At 39.7% G+C, this 25688-nt stretch overlaps 1 protein-coding gene across 11 annotated transcripts in view; it reads right to left on the bottom strand.

Annotated features, from left to right (window-relative positions):
• The window catches only part of ntng1a (netrin g1a), a 123020-nt gene that overhangs the window by 60540 nt on the left and 36792 nt on the right, over positions 1–25688 (bottom strand). For all 11 annotated transcript variants that reach the window (XM_023280769.3, XM_055007079.1, XM_055007078.1 and 8 more), the window contains exon 3: positions 810–1453. In XM_023280769.3, the coding sequence (XP_023136537.2) occupies positions 810–1453 (644 nt within the window). The remainder of the gene's footprint in view (positions 1–809; positions 1454–25688) is intronic.

The following is a 25688-nucleotide window of genomic DNA, read 5'->3' on the forward strand; positions in this document are numbered from 1 at the left end:
TAACGCTCCTGTTGTCTTCATTTACGGCAACCAAAAAATACTGCATCCTTGTCTGAAAAAAAAATAAAAAATTCAGCAAAAAATATCCCCAAATTTCTGAAAATTTGCAAAACCTTCAGGAAGAAAATTCCAATAATTTCTTTAAAGTTTTCCTTAAAAGTTTTATTTAAAAAAAAAAAAAAATCCCCCAAATTTGGCAAGAAAATTCTTGCAAATATTTTTTTAAAAAATGAGTAAAAATCTTCCAAAAAATGAGTAAAAATATCTAAAGTGATCACATATATATCAGTTAAACTTGTAATATTTTCTTTAAGAACATTCACATAAAAATCAACCAAAATCCAGTGATTTTCGCTGGATTTTGGTAGATTTTTTGTCAATGTTCTTAAGAAACATTTTTAACATTTCTTTTTTTCCACCAAAAAATGTTCAAAATTTTCCCAAAAATGTTGAAGTTTCACTGTGAAAATATATATTTCTTTCCACATGTTCAAACTTTAAAACGGGTCAATTTGACCTGCAGGACACCACAAGGGTTAAGAAAAGAGCCCCTTCAAAGAAACGGCCCAGTCATGGCTGGATAACTCTATAAGGACACCAGCTAAGGGTTTTATGTTACTGGTAACCCCACTTTGGTTGATTCATTTAAATTTATATGGGGATTTAAGCCAAATTAATCGTCAATTCATGACATATATGATGGACCTAGACATGTTATAAGGGTCTAGGGTAGGTGACCACTTTTCCTATTTGGGTATTCAGTCTTAAGTCCACCACACAGCTGTCATACAGATGGATCTATATCTTACCTGCCCTGAACTTTGATGTCAGAAATGGCATAGAAGTATCTGGACAGGTTGTTCTCGTCAACCATCGTGGCTCCTGTGGCCGGCCGGAGCAAGCGGATTCTCAGATCGGTAATGGTAAAGAAGTCCCTCAGGTTCTTGGTTGTGTCCAGTTGTCCATAAAGCGAGGCCATGTTGTGGAGCCGGGGCCCAGCAAACAGCGCAAATCGGTCCTTGATCTCAAAGCGCACAGTTTTGTCATACTTCCACACATAGCCTCTTGAGTACTCCTCAGTGCAGATGATGTCCAGGAGGGTGTGCTGAGTCAGGTCCTGCACTGTCTTGGGCTCCATGGTGAAGGCGTCCAGGCAGTCAGTGGCATAGAACTGGTAGGGCTGCCAGGTTCGCCCATAATCTAGCGATTTTTCTAGGACCATCTGTTCGGGCCGGCCTGACTCAAAGGTGAGGACGATGTCGTCAGTCAGCTCAATGGTCTTGTTCCAAGATAGCGTGATGTTGACCAGGAGGGCCTTTGGGTACTTCTTCCAGGATGTGGACTGCCAAAAGGTTGTGGGGTTACGGCCCTCGATGTCAAACATGAGCTCTGGAGGGTGGGCGAGCTCCTCAGTGCTGGCGTCACATTCATTATTACACATGTAAGGGTTCTCCTACATAGAGAGAAAGCAGAGGAAACAGACAGAGGCAGAACAGGAAAGTTAGCTGTGGCATTAAATAACAAGAACAAATCAGGTCATTTCCAGGGTTGATTATTTAGAGAACTCCGTGCAAGGATGGCATCATTATGTCTCATATACCACCATGTCATTAGAAAAGAATTCAGGGATTTTTGAAGCCTTGCGCTCTGCATGAAAGCCGAAACTGAATCTCAGTGAGCGTTTCATGTGCATACACATGCTCTGCAGTGTGCAATATGAATATCTGAGGCCACTAAGCTTTACGTTACACATTTATCTTTTAAGAGTCTGCCAACATCTCTGTTAACTCGTCACTACAGCACCTTTTCCTGTATCTGCTGCATTGTTACACCGTGTAACTACAAATTTCATGTCATGCCATTCTCAGTCAGGAAATTCAGATGTCTCAGTTCCCCTTCTCACCAGTGTTGGAATCATTAAAAGAGTGTGCCCGGTGTGAACACAAATTCATTTGTGAAATTGTTTGATAAAATGAAAAACTTGCAAAAGAGCAGCAGAAAGTTGCCTCTTTCAGTCTCTTTTGCTCTTCAAGTATGTGCAGTTACCTTGAACTACTCGTTCCAGATTGAATTGCTTCATTAACACATTATATTCACTCTGTAAAACATGCACCCTAATCTTTTTGTGGATTTAATTATTTTCATCAACTTCAATCTGAAAAGTAGATGCCTTTATTGCTTGGCCCTCATGCCTGAATTTCACTTGTGTTTTTTTGAGTTTCTTCACAAGCTTTAAATTCATCAAGCCCCTTGCTTGAAAGAGGTCTTTCCAAAAACACTTGTCCGATTTACCACAAATCATTACCAGGCAATGTTCTCTCTCCTTACTCCCTGGGGGCTCGATCTCACTGTCAGGGGGAGGAGGCACTCCTCCAAGAGGACCTTTCAAGTGCTACAAGCTCCAATTTATCAGGACAAGATAATCCACTACTTGATTAGGTGGGAGATGTCACACTGTGTGTATGTGTGTGTGGAAGTGAGTGTGGTGATGTGGTGAGGAAACAGGGAGAGGAGCAGGCCACTGATGTAAGGCAGTCTAATGAAGCGGTGAGGCAGAGATCGAGTAAGTTAGAGGGAGAAACAGCTCCATTCGGCTAATAAGCTTTGCAAGTTTTTTGTCGTCCTCCAAGGCAAGGTGACAATGAAACAGGGTTCTGTCAGGCCTTCTGACTGTTGGAGGGCCCCATTAATATCCTGTCTGGACCATCCCCTACAGGCTTCTCTCAGCGCTGGGCAGCGATGGCTGAGAGGAGACAGTGGAGGAAGAAGGCAGACTGGCAGTGGAAAATTCCACTTGGGTTTTAGTATACCATCTCATGGTGGGAGGTTAGGTGTGCCATTAACTGCAGCATCTGGTGCACTGTGTATCCACACACAGATGTGTAATAACTCATAGGCGACAGTTATGCGTGCTGAGGGGACGTGGGCAGTCTCTAAAAAAGACACTTGGCATGCAGGATGCTTGACTGTGTTGCTGTGGCTTGTTGGGAATGTGCATTCATTTAGAGGGGGACCTAAAATGATTATTTAGTGGCAGTGGAGGGCTCTGCTTTGATACATGTACAGACTTGAGAGGAGAGAGAACATGTTCATTATTATTGTGGGTTATTCTGTGTTTATATCATACCATAATAACTGGACTACTTTTAATAGGGTGCATTTTTTGATCAGGGTTTGCCTTTTAAAAACATGCCCTTAGATGTTTTGTGTTTTATTGAGTATTGCTAAGAAATTCATATTTTGATGAATACTTTGCCTTGAAATGAGGATTTCTGATACTGTATTATTTCAATGAGCAATTATGACCTGCCTCTCACATATACAGATTTTGCTTTTATAATTACTCAGTGTACATATGCTTCAATAGAAATGAATGTCCTTCATTCAAAACCTCAGTTAAGTACAGACATATTCAGCAGAATTTAGTACCAAAAGCAAAAGCACTTAAAATATATGTTATATTGCATATGCTATCTTATTGACTTTGGACGACATCCCCAAATCCTGGCTTCTTTTCACTGGCTTCCTATTCATTTGAGAATTCATTTTAAAATTTTACTGATCACCTTTAAAGGAGGTCTGGGTCTGGCCCCGAGCAATAGCAGAAAAGTGGACCCTAGATGAGCCACCTCACAGCCTTAGATACTCAGCTGGGGCCCTTCTGGCTGTTTCAAAGTCATGGTTTCAATTTAAAGGTGATGTTTCAGCTTTGGGACGACCTGAGATAAGGCTCCATTACTTCTTAAAACCTTTTTGACCAACTTGCTTTTATGTAATGTCATTTTACTGTTTATTAGGGCTTTAAATGTTTGTATTTATTTATTTGTTAATATTGCAGTATAAAGCACAAGTACCACAAGACTGCAGTGAACTGTCCATCAGGCCACAGTATGGCAGTGTAAGTTTAAACAAACTGCCTAACACCTCTATTCCAAAACCCCAGCTGTAACTTATGTTTAGTCTGAAGAGTAAAAGGAAACAAACAGTTCTGCAGGGGTCTTCGTGGAAGCAATTGAATCATCTCCGAGGTCAACCTATTTGTTCCTTTATGTCTAAAAAAGGCAGATCCAGTGGTCAGCTATTACTGTAACACCCACAGATACACACACGGGCTACTCACACACAAACTGCTGTCCTCCCCAGCACATCTCTGTAATCAGACAAAGATGTATCCCTATCGATCCCTGTGGTCGAGCAGCTGAAAATCTGCTGCGTGTAGCACCTGGCAGCCCTGGCCAGTGGTCCAGCAATCCCCCGAACACACAGGTTAAAAACCTTTCATTACTGTCTCCTCCGCTTCTCGCCTAACGACAAAATACTGCCTTTATGGAGATCAATAACCTCACCAGTCTGCCAGAGAAGAGCAAGGAGATAAAACGCTGAGTATACGGCCTCATGAAAATCAATGACAGATTTCTGTATTTTACTGTGGGGCACCATTGAGGCCTCCGCTAGCGAATTAATGGTTTGGCACATATTAAAACAATTGACAGCAGCCGGCACGACAACAGCACTATTTCTGTAATTACAGAAGATGTTTCTATTAATCCCAGTGTGATGATAAGTGGGCAGGATGGGGGGCAGCCAGCACAGATTACAAAGCCAGCGCTGTGTTCGCTGGAGCGGATAGGTCACGCCAAATTGCCGCTAATAGAGATGCCGTCGTCCCACCCAAAACACACCGGCTTAATCCGATTATTAGCATTGTGATGCACTGAGATAGTGTGGGAGAACAAGAGTGTGTGAGTGTGTGTGTGTGTGTGTGTGCAGGTGGGTGTTCATATACCAGCAAGTACACGGTTGTGGGTGGATTTCACAAATGATCAGGAAGCTGCTCTAAATTCCTTTGGCGTTGTCCCCATTATTGTCAAACTGTTCAGGCTAATTTAGCCAACTGACTAGAGGAATAAAAATCAGCAGGGCTGCAACATAGAGGATAATGAATTAGACTAATCTAATTCAGCTGCACTCTATAGACCAGCAGTATTCGTAGTGTTTAGGTCATGGGATGTATTTTTCTCTTGTTTTGCCATCCAAGGCTTTTAGACATGTTAGTATAATTTCCTTGATGCACTCAGAGAGGTAACACTTGCTACCAGTGGTGTGAAGCAATTTAACTTTCAAACAAGGCACTGTTTTGGCTATTTACTGTGACCATGTAACTGCTGCAATTTCATGTCAGTCATTTAAGCAATTATAACAATGAAGTTAAAATATTCTCCTCTTGAATGAAATCAGAAAAGGCTCCTGAGCATTATCCTTTTCAAAAATTCTTCTTACTTTTATGCAAATTCTCACCTTTTTATGATTTATTGCTTGACTGGAAGATGTGAATAAAAACTGCGTTCCTGGGAAACATACCGTGCTGCATCATGCCCTTCTTACATGCATTTTCTCATTGTGACTCTACATACAAGATAAAAAGAGGTGTTTCATGTTTAATGTTTTCTTTTAAAAAAGTGGAATTTTCTCCAGTGGTTCTTTTATTTGCAGTGGGATACAGAAGCTGCAGTTTGGGCCCATGACGAGCAGATACACTCTGAGGACACACATACACAAAAGAAGAGAAGAGCAGATAAGTTTGTGAGGTTCTGACTGGGTCTAGTTTTAAAATAAGATATGACCATGGTGGCTGACAGCCTTGGCCTGGCCACACAGTAACCACTGATGGAGGATGGGACTTGGGGGAATATAAATTTACTAACTGCAGACAAGCCATCTAGATAGATGTGCTCACACCAATCAAACCAATCCGCTTGTGTGACAGATGTCTTGGACTTGGAACCCAGATAGCAAATTGAATCCACACTCCATTTTTCTACCTTACCCTCTTGTCGTCTGCCTCCAGCTCTTTGTTTCTTGTTCTAACACATTTCATTTCAAAAGTGATCGCCATCTAAGAGAAATTAGTTTTAACATGTGATTTGATCTCGTTCTTTTACTTGAAACCCTTGTTTTGTTTTGTTTTTTAAGGGTGCTTCTTGACACAGAGAAGACCAAATACTTTGATTTAAACAACAAGCTTTTTATACCTATTCTATTTATAAAGACATTTCTATCCACTCAACAGACTTCCTGCCAGAAAAGGCTGAAGCAGGACCTGTAGTGCAATTTGGATAAACGAGCTCTGAGATCAAGATTCTGAGCGTCAAAGTGCTTGAAATCAATACTGGCCCTTTTCACACCTTAACTACATCATGTAAGTTTTACTATTCTGTCAATATATAACAAGAGGCAAACTGAAAATTAATTAAAGCTAAAAACTATTTTGAAGAGTCTGACCAACACTCATGGAATTGCTGTGACATTCACATTGAGCTTCAATGCCTCCCAAAGAAGGAAGCATGTCAAATGTGGTTAGTTATTTATGATATAACACACCAGTCCAGTTTTTATAGCACAAAAAAAGAAGAAACGTCTGTTCCCATCTTTGACAAACCAGAATAATTGTGTTTAGAATGTCATGACAGCACTAACATGGTAAATATTTAACCTGGTGTTAGATATTTACAATGATTTTTACATTTAACAAATATGATAGTCATTAGGTGCAACTCCAGTCCCACATTTTGCACATTATGTGCCCTACAATACTTCTGTTTCAAGCCGTGGCTACTGTTTAGTGAAGCAAAACCATTTTTAGTCCATGCACCATCTACGAAAGCTGTTCTGTAAAAAAGAAAACAAAATTCGAGGACGGTTTCTCTGCCACTAATACTGCTCCTTCTTGCTTAAGATATTTCATCAGATAAAGTTAATTCATTTGCATAATGCCAGTACTTAATTAAATGAGTGACTGAGAGCAATATTTTGGTTAGCGCAGACCGTATTATCTAATAAACTCCCAACTATAAAGCTTCACTTCACAATCATGCAGCGGTCTGAATACTATGGCTCAGGCAGGATACTTGTTTAGGTACACAATGCTGCAGCCGGCAGACCAATATCCATCCAACCAAAGCACATGTACAATCCTTCCTTCAGTGTCCTGGTAATACAAGAGATAGACTAAGACAGATGGAAAGAGGAGTTTATCACAAAACACACAACACCACAGCTCAGGAACTCCTGCTTGGCTCCTCGTTACACATTCCTACCTCAACAAAACACTTCACCAATGACCATTTGAAAACATTTTATGTCATGCTTTTAGCCATCCTCCTTTTCTTTGGATCATCAGTGAAGATTTAATTGTTGTATTCTGCCACAGAGAAAGAACATCAAAATTCAGGACAACATGCTGCACATTACTGTCCATAAATCATCACAACAATGATAATCAAAGACAATATTGGTAAGAATAACTGGATATAAACACAATCTCAGGACACTTAAGATCTTATCGCTTCACGTTTCAATCCATCCATTCATTGCTCTGCATATCCTGTCCAAGGTCGAGTGGAAACGGTGACCATTACTGGCCAAGATACTGTCTATCATTCATCCTGGATCCGCTGTCTCGTACAGGGCTGACTATAATAAATCATCATTTCAGCTATGATCTGACAATAAACCTAAATTACTGCTGAGCAAAGAACACCACATGCAGGACATTTAAAGTTCAACATCACAGAAGGTCACAAAGCAGGTAACTACTGTCATTTCTGTTTGCTGAACTTCTGTTACAACTTTGTCCCACGTGTGTGAACATTTCATTGCATCAGCAGAGCAGAATTTCTCCCACCTTCTCCACAGAAACGCATCATCTCTCGCTCTCTCTGGTTTTTTAAATCTATCCATTTCTCTTCCATGTTTCTACCTCTCTATCCTCTGCAAGGTGTGTGAATGTGTGTGTACATGTGCATGTGTGTAAGACGGGAGGGGAGGGGGGTTGGGGGTTAAAGCTATCCCTGCTGCATTAATGAGACCTTGTGTTCCACAATAGATTTCTTCACCCCGACCCAGGGGCTTGATTGAAGCAGTGCTCTCTCAATTTCAAAACCTCTCTCTCTCTTTCTCTCACTCTCCAGTCATGCCAACAACCTTACTGGATCCCACCTCCCCCTCTCCCTCCCCCTCTCTCTCTCCCATGGTGATGGGTGGTGCAGACAGAAAGAGGAGCTTAACCTGGACGTGGAATGAATATTGGATGCCAGTGTGACAGATTACAGTGGTAATAGACACCCAGGCCAAATCCTCACGAGGATTACAATCATATTTTCAAATGGCTCAGGGTCGGCCGGAGGTCGTCCAGCCTGGACCGTGGTCAACAAGGCAAAGGGGGCCCTGAAACACACTCGCTCACACTCCCCAAAACAGATACTCCTGCCAACTGTGTGAGAGCTCAGGCATGGTTTAAGCATGTATGCTCACAGATTTTATTATGGCCTTTTAATAAAACAAACACATTTTGCAAGTGCTTAAAATGATATGATAATTAAATGATGAAATAAATAGGGGAAATATGAAGGTTTTAAACTATGAAACATTCCTGAAATATATGTGAAATGCTCATCCTTAGTGATGTTACAATGATGCAACATGATCCTCAGGGTTTGTAATAACATATCAAAGCAATAACAGTACGAGAAACATGCAGATTTGTTGTCTTTATGGGGCTTATATGGGGAGGTCAATACTACTTCCACATCCTAAATATGTAGCTAAAGCCAGCAGTCGGTTAGCTTAACATAAAGAATGAAAACCGGCACTGCCAATCTATTGAAATCTACCTACCAGCTCTTTTACATGTACATTACCAATCGATTTGGACACATCTTCTCATTTAATGGTTTTTCTTTATTTTCTTGACTATTTACACTGTAGATTCTCACTGAATGTGATTGGTTCTTGTCATAATATAGATTCTAACAGTTGTCAAATAGGGCTGTCAACTGTGTACCAACCTGACTTCTGCACAACACAACTGATGGTCCCAACCCCATTAAGAAGACAAGAAATTCCACAATTTAACCTTGACAAGGCACACCTGTGAAGTGAAACCATTTCAGGTGACTACCTCATGAAGATCACTGACAGAATGCCAAGAGTGTGCAAAGCAGTAATCAAAGCAAAGGGTGGCTACTTTGAAGAGTCTAAAATATAAAACTTGTTTTGATTTATTTCATTCTTTTTTGTTTGCTACATAATTCCATATGTGTTCATTCATAGTTTTGATGCCTTCAGTGAGAATCTACAATGTAAATAGTCATGAAAATAAAGAAAAACCATTAAATGAGAAGGTGTGTTCAAACTATTGACTGGTAGTGTATGTGAGTAATTATAATCATACAATCAGAAATACAATGAGAAAACATAATGAAATAAAAGTTTTATCAGCAAAATTGATCTCATGACATTTGCTGCAACTGCATACACTAATACAAATTATAAGAATACTGGTGCTCTGCCAAAACTCCGCAGCTTGAAGTGGACTGTCGACCAGCAGCTCAAAGGATCCAACAGATGAAATATGCTGGTTTGTAGTACCACTGGGGGAAATCCAACAGTGATCTAAGGCATTGACCTGCACCGTTCAGCCATCTTAAGCACCACAGTGTGGGCCGTCCAGTCGACTGAGGAGAGGTTATGAGGTGAGACGATGTGTAAATGTCCTCGTGTTGCGTTCAGAGCGATCGCTAGCAGCGATTTAGAAGATTCATGAGCCTTAAAACAATAGCAGGGAAAGCCTTCAGCACGCAGCCTCTGCACATTCAGCGGATATAAAAACAATTTTATATTCCATTATCTTTTATAAGGCAATGCGGGCCCCACCGGGTGCCACTGCGATATGGTTTGGAGGACAGGGCGATATCCCCCATTTAAGAGATGGTACATTTGTGAGAGCGAGGTAAGTACACCCATCAAGAGCAACAGCCGAGGGTTGTTTGATGGCTGTAAGTGCACCTTTAACACAGATATACTGTTTAGATTACTTTTCACACATCCATGTCCACATTGAGATGTTACAGACAGCTCAGTATGTGGATAGAAGTTTAATTAACTGTAAGTTCTTTCTTTCTTTTTCCTAATATGTAGAAAAATATACAGTATTTCATCCTAATGTAGCTAACAATAATGAAATATCTGTGAGGGGTATTTAAGGACGATCCGGTGGTGGTGGCCGTGTGCTACGGTACAAAAAGAAAATGTTTCATTTCAAATCAAGGGCTAATTCTTTATTTAAATCTACCAAAGAGAAATGGAACATTATTAATTTACAAGTAACTTAACCAAAACTTTTCAAACTTTTCTGTTTAAGTGCTATCTGGTGTGGTCACAGACATTATGGATAATGCATTATGGGTTATATAAAACTGTGACTCATACAGTAAGAACTCCACTGCTCCACTTCCGTGTATACAGTAGATTTGGGTCTTTGTAGTTTCAAAAACAAAGTACACTGTAGGTGCTGCCCGCATCAAATCAGGAATGGATCAGTGTTATTTTCCACCGTTTCCGAGACAAGTGTCATTCATCTTTTATTAAGATGACATTCCTGCAGCGCAGTAATACACTGGGGCATGATCGATCTGCTGGCTGCTGCAGTGCTACATCTCTCAATCAAACTGTCCTGTCTGATAAAATGAAGACTTGGGAATTTTTCACTATATATTAGGAACTGAAAACAAGACTAGCCCGCAGACATGATCACCCCTTATCTTTTAGCTGAGAAATCCCTCAGGGGTTGACATCTAGAAGCTGAGGCTACATCAAACTCTCACAAGCACTCTATCCCCCATCGCTGCTCCTTTCTCTATGGTCATCTCTCAATCCGCTGGTATTTTTAATGGTATAATAGCACTACATATCCTACATAGAAGCCCTCTAGAGAGACATGGATCACTGTCACCTTGACCAAGCTAAGAGCATAACCCTCGCGCAGGGAGCTGCCCTGGCTTCTTCCCCATGGATGCAAACCCCAACCTGCCTGCAACAATAAGCCTACCTTACAAATTAGTGCTACATCATTGGTTTTCCTGACGCCAGAGGGGAAAAAGTTGAAACCACAAAGGAATATATAACAAAGTGCATGGTCAACAATTATTGTTGGTATGGCAAAGCAAAGCGTGAGATTTTTGATTTCTACAGCGACTCAGCCTCTGCAGCCAGTCAATACTTTGATAAATGTAAATGCGTAAAATGTTAGTATGAAATTTTAAAATAACTAAATATAACAAGATCTTTGGGAGCCACACATAGCAACTCTGCATAAGATAAAACAATACTTTCATCCTAATGGCAAAATGTAGCAAGAAACAGAATGCATCTAGCTGGAATACACCCGTAACCAGCGAGTTAAATATACACACACACGCCACTTCGGTGCCTCATGTGCGCAATGCAGCCAATTCAATTAACTGGCGCACCGAGACAGGAAATAAAAACCTCATGGAGGCTCTGATCTTCCTCCACTACCGCTGCTGTGGCGTTCCTGCTCATTCCCTGGTCGAGGTGTGTTGTGTTGCGTGGGCTGTAGCATAACGCTGCTGCTTTGTTTGCTCATTTAGGCTGCTAAGTTTTAAATACATGTCAGACCAATGCTGCTGTGTGCTCCCCTGCTGTGGTGTTGAGCATGTCCTCAGAAATGGCTTAAAGGTAAAGAGGCTGGTGCGGAAGTTTCCTGCTGTATTTAATCACTGTGTGCCAAAGCTCTGACTGTGGGAGTGTTTGGGCAAACAAGGTACCCTCTTGAAGTTACTGGTTGACTTTATACTTTTAGAGAACTTGTGAAAAGCGTAAGGTAAAATTTGTACGCTCTTTTAGTGAAGAGACTGCCGCTACTGCTTTGTTTTGCACACTTAATCACGAATGCTTTTCTCACATCTTCATTGTCATTCATTTTATGGAAAATGCTAACTTGGGTGTGAGCACAAAATAACTTTATTCTTATGGTATCATATTTTCATTTGCTTTCATTCATTCTATCTCTACAAATATGGCAAGTCTTTGTTTTTACTTCCTGCAGTGCCAAATAGTTTTTAGTATAGTAGTATATATATATAGTAGTTTAGTATATGATCAGTATGACCTCTACCTTTTGCAAACAGCTACAGTTCTGTAGTCTTTCCTTTATTTAGTTAATTTTATTTGTATTCCAGTGATAATGGTTTCTGGGTATATTGTTGTCATTTAACAGCATTTGTGTTTTTTATGATGAGAATTGGCCATTTTACTGACTCAAAATATTGGTATAAACCCTTTGGTTTGGACCCCAAGTCCATCGAAAGAAGATATTCTTTAGGTGAAATTCCCAAGGAGAAGTAGTTCATCATTTGACCTGCAACATGACCTCGCCTGGCTCAGTCATTAGCAGTCAAATATAGTGAAAAGAGAATAACAGCTGCAATCAAATTGAAAGTTATACCTTTGACTGTAAGATCACACTGAGTATAAATGCTGTGGGGAATACATTTAAAACTGTTGATATGAACAGTGTTCACCAGTTGTTGTTTTTTTAAATGGACTGACCAAAAATAATAATTATTCAGTCAATATTTACTGGTCTTTTCATCTCCATGTTTGTGTTTACCTTTGCTATGAATGGCAGTACTGTCAGTCCAACACTTTGGTCCAGACTGAAACATCTCTACCATCTTGTACAGGTATTTGTGGTCCCCAGAAGATGACTCCCTGACTTTTCTAGCACGTTTCTATGGTTCCCAGATGATACAAGTTGATGACTTTGGTGAAGCCCCTGATTTTTCTCTATGTAGTTTTAAGCAAAGATAGATAAACAGGAAAAAAAAAAAACATTGAATGAGTTGTCAAAAAGTTTGGCGCAGACATTAATGTATTCCTTAGGATAACCTTAGTGATAATTTTCCATCCAGCACCATCACCAGGTCAAATTTATAATTCACACTTTGTGTTTAGTTCTAATTTGAAAGTACAGTTTCTTAGTAGTAGTTTTGCCAGTACTTACTAGTTTGTCCTTTTCTGGACTAGTCAGACTGATCTCCACACTTCTTTGTCAGCACTGGAAAACAATGTGGCTACACCTCATGATCATTCCTATTTTTATTTACCCCAAATGCAGCGATGGTGTCATTGCAAACATAATGTAGGGGGAACTTATTTTAGTGGAACATGTTTGAAAAATGAAACTTTTTCCATAACCGTTGGGCAAACATGCTAGAGTGTCACTGGTAGACGGCAAATGTTGTAAACATTCTTTGTAGATCTTTAAAACCATTCACCGAAAGATCCAGGCCTGTCTTAATAATTGATTTAAGCCCGTGTCAAAACTTGTCAAAGTGTGGAATGCTGGCTTGGAGGTTGTTGTGAGAACTATACCCACATTCTACATCCGGTGAGTGACATGTTTTTTCAGGTTATACCCATTCACAGCAAGTGTTATGGAGACTTTCGGGCAAATAGGGAAATATGTAGAGAAAGATACTTTTTTTTAGTTCTAAACCATGCAAAACTTAGCAGCGATGAAAATAAATGCTGTCAGGAGAAATAGTTTTACATCCGGCCTACTGCCAATAAAGAACAGTAGCGGAGTGCCCATCATGTGATTTTTGCTCTGAAAGCTCTTTACATTATCGCAGTTCACTCCAAGTGAAGTCTTCTCAATCAAGCTCTCATCATCAAGCTTCACCCCTCATTAGTGGCTGTACAGAGCGCTAGGAAAACATCAGGGATCTAGTCGTGATAATGAGGGCTTCTGTGACTTGGTCAGCAGCGGCCAGAGCAGGGGGTAAATTTAGAACCTTATAATTATCTCAAAAGGGCTCTTTCGGTTTCACAAAATTTCTATTTTCTTTACTCCAGTCTTTAGGGTCTCTTATTTTATTCATTTCTTAAAAGTCTGAGCTTTTAAAAGAAAGATTAAAATCAATAGTGTGGTAAAGCTCAGCATTCCCGGAGTGGATATTTAACGGTGGAGAGCGTAGTTGGGATGCAGCTCCAGGCCTCTCTGTCAGATCACTGAAGGTCTATTTAGTCATTCTACAGGGAGACTTTCTTCTTTTTCTTTTCCCCTTTATTCTTCTTTTTCTGTCTCCTTCCCTCCCCGCCATTTTTTTTTCTTACCACTGAATCTGAGAAAATGATTGGCAGATGACTCCTGGGAAAAAGAGCTTGGGCCTTTTCCTCTCTCACAGCTCAGAGGATCACGACACTCAAACACACTGACAGGCAAAGTGGCTGCACGCACACACACACACACACACACACACACACACACACACACACACACACACACACACACACACACACACACACACACACACACACACAGAGGGCTCTTTCTAAAGGCAAGTCACACAGAACACTGAGGAAAAAATAAGGACACACACAAACACACATAGGAATCAACTTGGCACTATTCCTATGATCTTTGACAGCTGAGTATATTTACAAAAATCAAAGAAAGCCTCAAATTTGGCCAAGAATGGCCTTTTCAGATATCTTATTTAATAATTCAACATTTAAAAAAGCTCAATAATACAGTATTATGAGCAATTGTAACAGCACATGAGGGCGGCGCCTCTTTGCAATCACTACTTTCAACATTCGCCAGGGAATTTTCCTTTAAATGTGCTATCAGTACGATAGCATGACAAGTTCTTACTTCAGAGCTGCTGCAAAACATTTAAGAAGTGCCACTACTGAAAAGGAAGCCATCAAAAATCGCAGGAATAACAAATCAAATATACTGAAATATGGAATTCTCTAACATGCGTCATAAATCCAAGTTTGAGAATTCTTCAATACCACCAGCAACAATGCAAAAAGATGCACTTGATACATGGATTTTCTGAGAACTTGTTGCACTCCTTCCCTTCTCCGCCTGCTAGGAGCTAAACAAAGGCAGCAGTCCATAAAATGAAAACCAGAGGAGGATTCCCATAGTGCGCAGCCAGCAACAACGGAACACAAGTGGATCCACTTGATTCCACGGCAATAACTTCAAGCATCTGCCATCACTGTAATCACAACCCTCAGAAAGGAGTCAAGGGTGCTTTGCCAGCTGATTGTCTCTGGCCTCCTGATGAGCCACCATTATAAAAGATGAGAGAGAAGCCACAGTGGGAGGAGGGTGGGAGGGCTAAGAAAAAAAAAATACAGAAAAGGAAATCAAAAACTTTAACAGGGCCAGAGGGAAATACTACACTAATCAACTCCACTCTGCTGAAATTATAGATGAATTAAGCTCTCTACTAGTGATTAATTAAACCAAGAGATTCAAACTAATGAGACCACACAGAGCAATGTGTGTGTCTGTGTGTGTGTGCGTGCTGAGGGGGTGGCCTGTAAAATTTCTTGTGTACATTTCTGGCACCAAAAACTGCAGCAACACACCGGTTTCAGGCTGCAACCCACTTTAAAGAGGGATTAGATGCAGTGGTTGATCTTGTGATCGCTGCACACAAGCTGTGCTCATTAAGTAGCCAAAAAATAGGCTTAAAATAGCTGCGATAAAGGGATATCTGCACACAGTCTTTGGTTTTTATATTTTAATGTTCTCCGAGTGTAAACAGAAACTTTCTCCTCCCTCAAGTAAACTGCATTTTAATGGAAGACTTGACGTAAATGTAAATATTTAATGTTCATATTGCAACGGACTCCTCGGGTGGTTAGTCATGAAGCGAGCAGCAGGTGTTCATGTGTTGTTGTGATGAAAGCAGTTTGAGGGTGATGCTGTCTGCTGCAGGGGGCAGAGAAACAAAAAGGAACAAACATTTTATGTACTTTCATGTGGAAGCTTTTATGCTCATTTTATTTCACGTTTTCTATAGTCTACATTTACATATAGGGGTGTAATACAGTGCTACTACCTGTGTACCTGACTTAAGAAAGTAATGTCTATAATGGCTTTTTTACATTGACTTTTGAGCTGATTATAAGATCTGATATTCTGCATAACTTGAATATTTCTGAAAAAACAGATTAATTTCAAATTCTGTTTTTTTTTTTTTTACCTTGATGCCCCTACCTGTCTCTAAGCCCCGCCCACACCATTATCTGAATGGTTAGACTTCATGAGAATTAACCAATCAACACAGAAGAACAAATGTTAAAAAGTTCTGTTTTTAACTAAATGTGTAAAACATTTTTAAAAGGCATTTCCCTGATGCTTTGTGGGAGTCTGTGTACTTCTAAATTCTGACACCAAGATTTGAACTTTTACTGGAATTGGTCTCACTGACTTCTAAAAACTGGCATCAATATCATCCCTGAAAAAGCAGCATGAGTCAACCCCTATGTCTGAGACAGTCCAACACTTCAACGTTCTCATTTACTGTAAAGTCTCACAATATGGGATTGTGAGGTAACACCTGTGCAATATGAGTCAAGCTCAAACCTGCACTGTCCAACAAATCTGGAGGAAATGCTAGAAAAGTGGTGAACGTCACACAACTTAAAGCTGTTTATAACTCTGTGCTGTTGGCTTCTATATAACCATACTACTAAAATAATATTTGCTGCTTGTATTTGCTCATATCTAAATAACTTGATCCTTTAAAAATCTAAAAGTTAAAACTGAAAGCGGACCAGTATTTCATTAGAAGCTATATTAATGAAGCTTCCACTAATGGCCTTTTCTTTTCCTTACAGTATGAGTGAAATCCATGCAGCTTCTCCGCTAATGAGCTGCTTCTCTGATTGGCAGCCCTACAAGGGGAGAGTCACACTAAGTTAGAACTGATTGGTAGACTTAGACGGGTCTGCTGTCTTGACAGACACTAGTACAAAATCAAAATGACTAATTCAAGTGTGCTTTTTTATAGTCAGTGACTCTGGGGAAACTGTGGGATGAAGATCATTCAGCTTTCCTCTGTTTCAGAGCTCAAAGTACTAAAATCAATAGAAACAATAAGAATTACCACATTTAAGGACTTTCTCCTTTAAAGAGAGCTGTCCTGGGAATATAACACCATCCACACTTAGGCTTTTTCATCAGCTCTTAATACAAATCCACTAACTGCTAAATTGTCTTCTTACAGTGTACAGTATGATCTGGCACACAGAATGGAGTAATATTCCCTTTTCTTGTTTGTAGAGGTGTTAGGTTTTAGTAGACTGGGTTTTTAACATGAAAGAACAGTGCTGACTTCAGGTTCCCAAATCCTATTTTGGTGCTTGACTATTTATGAATCTCTATTGAGATATATTGCAATTGAAACTGAATTTGTGCTACGGCAGGGAGATTTCACCTTCCATTCTGAAATTCTAAGGAAGGTTTGCTCATTAAGGAAGATGCTGGGAAATGTTTGTGCCAGAGGAGCATTTTTGTATCTTTGTTGGTGTTTAAATATGAGATTTGTGTGTGTGCGATGCGGCATCAGGAACCATGTACACAATTACACAATTCTACAGTTTCATTTAGCAGATGCTTTTATCCAAAGCAATGTACATCTGAGAGTAGATACAACACAAGCAACCTGGATAAGTGCCATGAAACAAGTTCAAGCGTGCGGGTGTATACGTATGTAACAGAGCCATAAATTAGTAGGTAAAACCACAGAGGGAGTCATTAATTCATGTAATCAAATGCAACTGCATGAAACTTACATATGAACCATTAGCTTAATTACTTGTAACCAACCAACAAACCCCTGGTGGTACATGTAAAACAATACCTGAATTACAGACATACAACAAAATAAATAAAATAAAAGGAAATTGTGTCTCTCGAGTGAATTTATGCCATTACTTTCTCCGTTTACTTTGTCTACTGTTTGTGTCTTACTGCTGACTGAACATCTGTGGCTCCGTGTAGAAGATTCCGAGGATCTGCCATCTACATTCAGTGGTATTGACGTTTTACTTTTATGTGCTGGTGCTATTATTTTCCTATTGATTTAACAGTGACATGCGGATTTACTGCATTAAAAATCCAAAGGCCAATGTTTGATTCATGAGTGGCACTTGAGAGGTAGTGTTACTGTGCAGTGTCTATTTTGTTCTGTAGTTATTGGACTGTCATGTATGAAAACATAATTTATTATGCATCCCCATATGATCTCTTTTTTTTGGTTTGTTTTTGTACCCACTTGAAAAAAAGGTTGTGACTGGGAACATTAAATTTCGTAATGTAGTGATCTACATTTTTATTTATTTATTTTTTTTGCTTTTGACCATATATAATCAATTATGTTGATATGGGTGTGTTTTCTATGTGCATAATAGACAGAATGTGTGTGTTAGATAAATACTAACTAACTTCAAATCTATGAATTCTATTGTATTTTCGTCCATGTTCACTTTTTAAAAATCTCTCTGTTCTCTGGCCTCAGATCATCTGGAGAAGTTTTGCAGATTCCGCTTTCTACTTAAAAGTACAGACTCTCCCTCTTTGTTTTTCATAGGCCAGCCTTCACAGAAGCCGGGATCAAGCCGATCTAATACCTGTGGCCTGGCTAACAGCCTTGAAAGGAACAGACTGCAAAGCATTCTGGTTGTTCTTCCCTTTCCAGCAATAGAGACTAACGCTGCCCTTTTCCCCTGTTTTCTCTGCACATCCTTTTTAAAAAATAACTGCACCTTTGCAGTACATACACAGCCTACTGTTGCAGCATAACTAACTTTTTAGTGGTCAACTGTTTTGATTCTGGACAATGTCTATAAGCACCATGCGGTTGTTTCACTCCCAGACACTAGATTGAGGATTACCGTTTCTCCTTTCAAGGTACTTTTTCTGTATATTCTCACCCTTTTGACGTTTGTTGAGGTATTGTGTACCACCCCCGCATCCACACACCCCACGCCAAGGCTCCACTATTTTTTTGCCTGTGACTGACAACAATAACAATACATAGTGAAACTAGGGTGCAGTGCCTGTGTTTTCAGCCCCAGCAACATCTCAAAACCCTTCTCGATAAACAGAAAAAGATCTCACTCTTACTCCTGTACGTGCCTCTCCCTGTCTCCACCTCTACCACCTCCTCTTTTTCTTCCCCTCGCTGAAAGTTGATTTCATCTGACGTGACAGAGTTGTGGAAACCATGGGCGGAGGTGTTACAAATGCTCTGTCACAACGCTAAACATGGCAGGAAGCGAAAGCCTCGACAGCTCTCGGATGCAACTTGGGAAACCGGTGACGATGTTCTGCCTTGCCACCGCCTGTTTGACTTCACCCTTTATCTCTCATTTCAACTACACTGGCAAACTGCTCTGTGCCTGCTCTGTTCAGCTGGCCTAGTTTTGATACTGGTGAGGGAGAACGTGCTGGCGGGGAAGTAGTGGCAAGGAAAAAGGAGAGGAAAGGTGAGGAAAGGGAAGCGATGGATGCCAAAGGGAGAAATTCCTGGTTTAAATGATGCAGAAACAAAGTAAACAGACTTAACAGACCATTTGCAGGTTTGACATTAAACACTAAATCCCCATCTATGGTATCAAAAGCACTGCAAAACAAAGAGCAGCAGCTTTTTTTTTTTGATGCTACGGGGATCAACAATGTCAATACCACTCAAACTGGCATTTCATTTCAACGTAAATAAGGTGTCACCGGAGTGGCGGAAAAAACAGACGTTAATGCATATCACTGAGGAGTATCAAACTTCCACCTTTCCTCTGACTCAACAGTATCGACAGGAATAAGGCCTGGCTGTAATTCAGCCTTCCTTATAGATTTAATCTCTGAGGCATTAACAGCCCACTGCCTGGATCAGAAAAGATGTGTGTGTGTGTGTGCATACATCTGTGTAAATTTATGCAGTGTGTTTATTCAGATCAACTGGGATTCAAATTTTGGTGGCAATGATGAACAAAGTTAGTCTGATGTACAAGGGGCAGCGCAGAAATTAATTCCAGCTTTAATGCCTCTGCGTGTGTGGTTCAGATGATGGTTTTATGAGATTTAATATCCATATGGTCCTTTATGCATAAAATCATCTCAAAGACCATTTAGAGAGAATTAAAAATGCTATGAAAATCTAGTTAGGCCTTGGGTGTATTTTAGCTGGAAATGTTCCATCTTTCCACTATCCATCACCTTGAAAGATTCTGTCTTCATTGTGAGCTTTTGATCTTGAAAGATTCACTTTTTCTCCGGAGTCAAAAACAGAAATAACACAAAAGCCTAGTCTTCACTGCACCAGAAGAAATATCTTCAATATTCCTCACAGTCCACATGTTTTTATACCTTTGGTCTGGTGCAGTTCTTTACTGTTTGGACGGTGTCCACTTTGGTAAAACTTTATGGTATGATAGGGTGATGACTGATATTTCTACAATAGTGTACCTCCAGTTTGGTGGCAACAGTTTCCTTTTTCCAGGTGACAGTGCCACCATCGCTCCTAGTAAGGCTCATAAAGACATTTCTCTTTGAATTTGGTGTGGAAGAATTAGACTGGCAAATCCAGATTAATGTCTAAAGGTATAGCCACTATGGTTCGGATGTGGGTAATAAATAAATACTGATGTGTAGTCGTGTGATGTAATTCAAATTATAAAATATGTTGTGAAAAAAACAAAAACAGTGTATCAGTTTACTAGAACAAACTCATGTACTCAGTCAAAGTTGAACAAAAGGGAGCTGAAGTTATTATCAAAGCAGGAAACGCAGGCTTGAGTCTGTCTATAAGGTCTTCAAAAGACCCATTAATGGACATGCAGAGATGTCTTTACTGGGAAAATCTCTGCAGCCAGTTTACAAAATATTGTTAAATGCTTTTCCAGAAAACACTGGTCCATGGTTTAAGAATGCTTTAATGCTCTCATGTCCACAAACTTTTGGCCATTTAGAGTGTATGTGGGCATTTTTGAAATATAAAGCTTTCAGCCATGGCTGTTGAAACCAGTAAATGTTGAAGAGCACCAACAGCAGTTGGGGATACAAACAGCTAAATGGACAATCATTGACAATTTACTGAAATCGTTGGGTTGTAATATTACTCTAATCCATAAAATTATGCCTCGGCACATGAGGCTTCTTGCACTGACACACACAGTGAAAGCTGTCTTGTTTCACTGTCAGTGTGTGTGTGTCTGCCTGCAGTTCCAGACTGAAACCATTGGAGAGAGTCTGTTGGCAGCAAGACAAAACTGCCTTGCCAAATCTCCTCCCAATTTTAACTTCTTAATGGGGACATGGCAGCCAATCTACCTGAAATAATAAAACTAAACATCAAGAAACCCTTCATAACAAGCTATGGTGCTGTGTGGAAATGAAATATAATTGGACATTTTAAATGTAAATGTAACTTGGAGACAGTGAGTGGTGTAAGTTAGGTTCTAGTAGCACTGTAACAAACTCTCAGCAATACATTTTGTGATGCTCAGTCTGACAAGTTGTTTTCTAGCATGGAATTAATGTTCAAGTTGTGTTCAAGTGGTGGCAGGACAGTCAAACAACCAAGCTCTGAAAACAGAACTCAATGTATCCACTATCTTCTCCAATGCTGAAACTCTTAAGGCAGAGTAAACAAACAGTAAACATGCAAATCATTATGGAAGCTGAAGCTTTGCAAACTAAACAGTTTTGGATTTTTGCATTCTGCAGTGTCAAGCAAGCAGAGAGTTTTTATTCTCTGCAGGTTTACGAAAGTCATATTGCACCAAATGGAGTTTCTTCAGAAGCTTTTCTGATTAGAAGATGCAAATCTGTTTGTCTGAGTTGTCTACAACATGAAAGCAGTCATGTAACAAAGTGTACTTTTATTTACATTTCTGAGAAAGGAAGTTCACTGAGTACCAAAGTTGTTTTGTCCATATTCAGTGTGGTGTCAAGGCCTTAATAGTACATGTGAAGAGCTACGTTTTGCACTTTGTAAAGCTCAATAAGCCTATTATGAAAGCAGGTGAAAAGTCAATGCTTTGCTATGTGTTTATAGAGCGTTATATCATCAACATAAAACTTGATCTACCTTGCAACGGCACTGGAACAAATGCTCCTTGGCCCTTAACATTTACAGTAGCTCTTTGAAGCTTATTCACTGAGAATAAGTAGAATCACAAATTCTGCTTTTCTATTCACAAGTCTTTGTATGCATTTATTCCCCAAAATATATCCAGACTAATTAATTCCAAATATGCATGGTTTAGATGTCTACAGTTAATATACCACGAGAAATGCATGATGCTAGAGAATTTACATATTCCAGAAGCTAATTGGTATATTATAAAGGAGTTACTTAGTTTCCACTTTTCTCTTCGTGTACAGTATTGAAAGAAGTTGGAGAGATGACCTGAGAGGATTCTGAAGCCTCAGAACTTCAGCGAGGGCTGGTGTGTGAGAGAATCAGATGTGAAGAAAAAACAACCTGATAAAAGTTGGGACAGAGAAAAAAGGAGACCAACTTGAGTTGTTTGATTTTGTGCACAGTGTTAGTGTGGGTGTGTAGTTGGTGTGTACATGGCAGCCTTTATTTAGACCTGTGTGAGGATGCATAGACTGTACATGCAGAAGAAGCACCTCACTGGGAAACCTGCTTAAACAGAACTTAACCTTTTCGGGTATACAAAACTGCATAAAAATCTCAGAATTTAATGGATTTTTAAAAACGGAAACTGAACAAAAATGATGCTCATGAAGAGAGAGATGAACGGCAGTGCTCCTGTGAAAGCCTGGTGTTTTTACCTAAACCTGAAGCTCCTCGCAGCAGGATCTCTGCACCGGGGGGAGAGGGAAGGGTGTGATCAGCAGCCAGGCTGGTTTTTCAATAATTCAGTCTGGTCTGCTCCTCACCTCAGCCTGCTTCACACAAACCTACTCGCTTCCAAATTTCAGCTTTGGCTCGTGTACTGTACCATTTAGAGACGCAGTGACATACTGTACATCCATTTAGCCTCCGCCAGCACCTTTGCACACATCAACCACTGAAGTCACAGGTGACGGATGCTGTTTCAGCTACTGGGGATAATCAGAGGGTTGGCATGCCTCAGCCCTCCAGCTCTGTCAGCCGTTTAAATATTATTGTTTGTAGGTTTCAGAACATTAGCTGATTACTCCACGGGCTCCACTTTCCAGTGTTTTATGGCCAACGATAAACCTAAATCACTGCCATAATGCTGGTCTAATTTAATGTAATGATTGTTTTGCTATTTTACATGCAGCTGAGGTCTGCAAGCATTTTGATGCTGAGCAGACACTGATATGACATCTAGCGGCTCGGCTGGCAGCACAGCTTAGATTAAAATACTATTTAGAGGCTTTTTTTTAAATTGGGAATGCATAGCAACACCTGTCCTACAGGCTTAAATCAAAGCAGGGCTACAAATTAGACGTATATTGAACATTTCATTAAGGTGTCAACAATTCAGGAATAAAACTTTCATAGTATGTAATATAAGTTTGTGTCCTCTGTTCTTGCCCCACACTGTTTTTCTCAACAATTAACTGGGCTTCTGTTTCTGAAACTGAAAGATTTATAATGTACTGGATCAATGCATCTACGGCAGAAGGCAGTTTGCACTGTGTACAGTATACAACAAACTAGATTATGTATCATCAGTATCTTCCAGGCAAATCTAAACTGAAACACTAAGAACATCCATAATTGTGGCACCAAACTGCAACAAATGTCAACTGAAACTGCTTGTCAATTTTCAGCAACGTGAACAAAACTCGCTCGATGCCTGGTTGTATTCCCTGAGGGTATATATTTTCCTTTTTCAGAGGAAAAACAAAGACCATTGTGAGAATATCCACTTGCTAATTTGAAAAGCAAACTAAACAGCGAACACGGCTGACTTGATGACAGCTGTCAGCGTGACAAGAGGTATTATCAGGTGGGATTTAAATTGTTATGCTGGAGGCAGCCAGGCAGTGTCCAGAAGGGATTTGAGGTGGGGGAGGGAGGTGTTTAGTGTTTGTCACTCAGACATATATCGCACTTCCACCAGGCCTTTATGTAAAAGTTTGAGTGTTGAATATTCATATTTTTATACTTATAACATCCTTTAAAAATTAAAAAAACTGAATTATGCCACAAGCAATTAGATAACAAAAGCAAGTGCTGGATTGGTGTACAGTAAGCCAAAAACAGAGCTTGTTTAATTTTTATTTGTGCAGTAATTGCTTCAGGGACTAACTATGGTGGTTAGAGAGGAATAACTGGGTTTGTTGTGATTAGACAAATGCTTTAAATTTGACATGCCAAAGCATTGGAGTAACAACGGGGATCCACCCCCTGAAGCAAGAATATTTTTACCTAGTTTACTAGGTACCTGGCTGGCACACAATTAACATAGATTTGTTTTTAAGTGGAAACAGCAGTTTGTCCGACGTGCCGTAGCTGCAGGACTGTATTATAGCAAGTGGGAAAAACAAAACCTGATGCTCTTCTGCTACATGTTATATTGAGGTTTTATCACCTGGGTGAGCTATAGGACAATGTGCCACAGCTACAGAACACAAACTAACCAACATAAATATCTTGGAAAAAAACTGTAGCATGAAATTAGTCTTAACATTTCTTCATGTATCTAACATGAAGCTACAGTATTAGCCTCACAGTTATCAGATACTTGAGCTGCCCTAAACCACAACCTCACATCACAGCAGAGTACTTCTGTCAAAGGAGTTAAAGCTGCACCAAAGCGTGACCACACTATTTGTTAGTGGTCTCAAAATATCCTTCCTCAATCACAAATATCAGTCCACCCAATTAACAGACATCGTTGCTAAGAGTTGTTGCTAAGAGATACACGATCTCCCAAATGAGTTGATAATTACTTATCCCACCTCTCATGTGCATGTAAGTCAGGTATAGGAGCTATGGAACAAAACAGATATTAATCTACATTTTAACTGTGTGTCTTGATTTATTGTCTCGTCTATATTAACCCTCTGAACCTCATGCAGTGTCTGTGTGTGTTGTTTTTTGTTCCTGCCACTGCGGATTAATTTTTCACTGCAATATATAATAGAAGTCCTGCGCTTCTATTGAAACAGCACAACCATAGCTGGAAGTACAGAAAATGTATGTGCAGTATGAAACAGTTATAATACCACAAATCTTATAAATATAAAAATACATCTTCATTGATACATCATACTAGTCTCCTATCTGCTCTATGTAAACACAGTCTGCAGTTCAACTCGGTTCAAATTTAAAATTTTTGTTAAATGACTGTTGGTCATTGCTGAGTCACTAATGACTTCACGGTTATGCTGAGAAGTGCTGATTTTGTGGTTCTGACATGATTTGCTTGTTGCAAATGATTTATTTTATAACATTTCCTAACATTTAGATATGCAGAATTAAGTAATTTTGATTAAACATTATGATTTCAGTCATATGTTTTGTTAATGGACTGTTGGGAAATTGAAAATCTGACAACACTTCCTGTTTTTGCCGTTTCTGGCTCTATTAAATGGTGTCATTTTGGCATTTTTTTAAAAAGATAAAATGCCTTTTCAACCTGTCGATGGTGAGTAGTGTCAGCATGTGTTACCTTCAGGCTTTCTACAACCCTTCCGATAATTTAGAATAACACTCAGTTTGAAACTATAAATACAGAAGCGGACAAAAATTAGGATTTTGAATCTCTCATCCCCAGTGGAAGAGACACCTTGAATACACAAGTGGAAGTAGAGTCTGTAAGATAGATATAGTGAAAAGTTTCACAGTTAAAACAGACCAATCCATAAAAAATGCAAAGGCAAAGACATCAAAAACCTGACAAGATAGTTGTAAATTATGGCCAACCACATTGTCTCTTTAGTTAGACTGCTCCTCTTCTGCTATTTACCAGATACATACATTCAGATGCCTGTTGATCGTTAATATAGGTTTGCATACATCTACAGGTGGAAACTGGTAAAGAACCGGTTTGACACTGCATGCTCG

This window comes from Amphiprion ocellaris, chromosome 22 (genome assembly GCF_022539595.1).
Source record: "Amphiprion ocellaris isolate individual 3 ecotype Okinawa chromosome 22, ASM2253959v1, whole genome shotgun sequence".
Classification (NCBI taxonomy): domain Eukaryota; kingdom Metazoa; phylum Chordata; class Actinopteri; family Pomacentridae; genus Amphiprion; species Amphiprion ocellaris.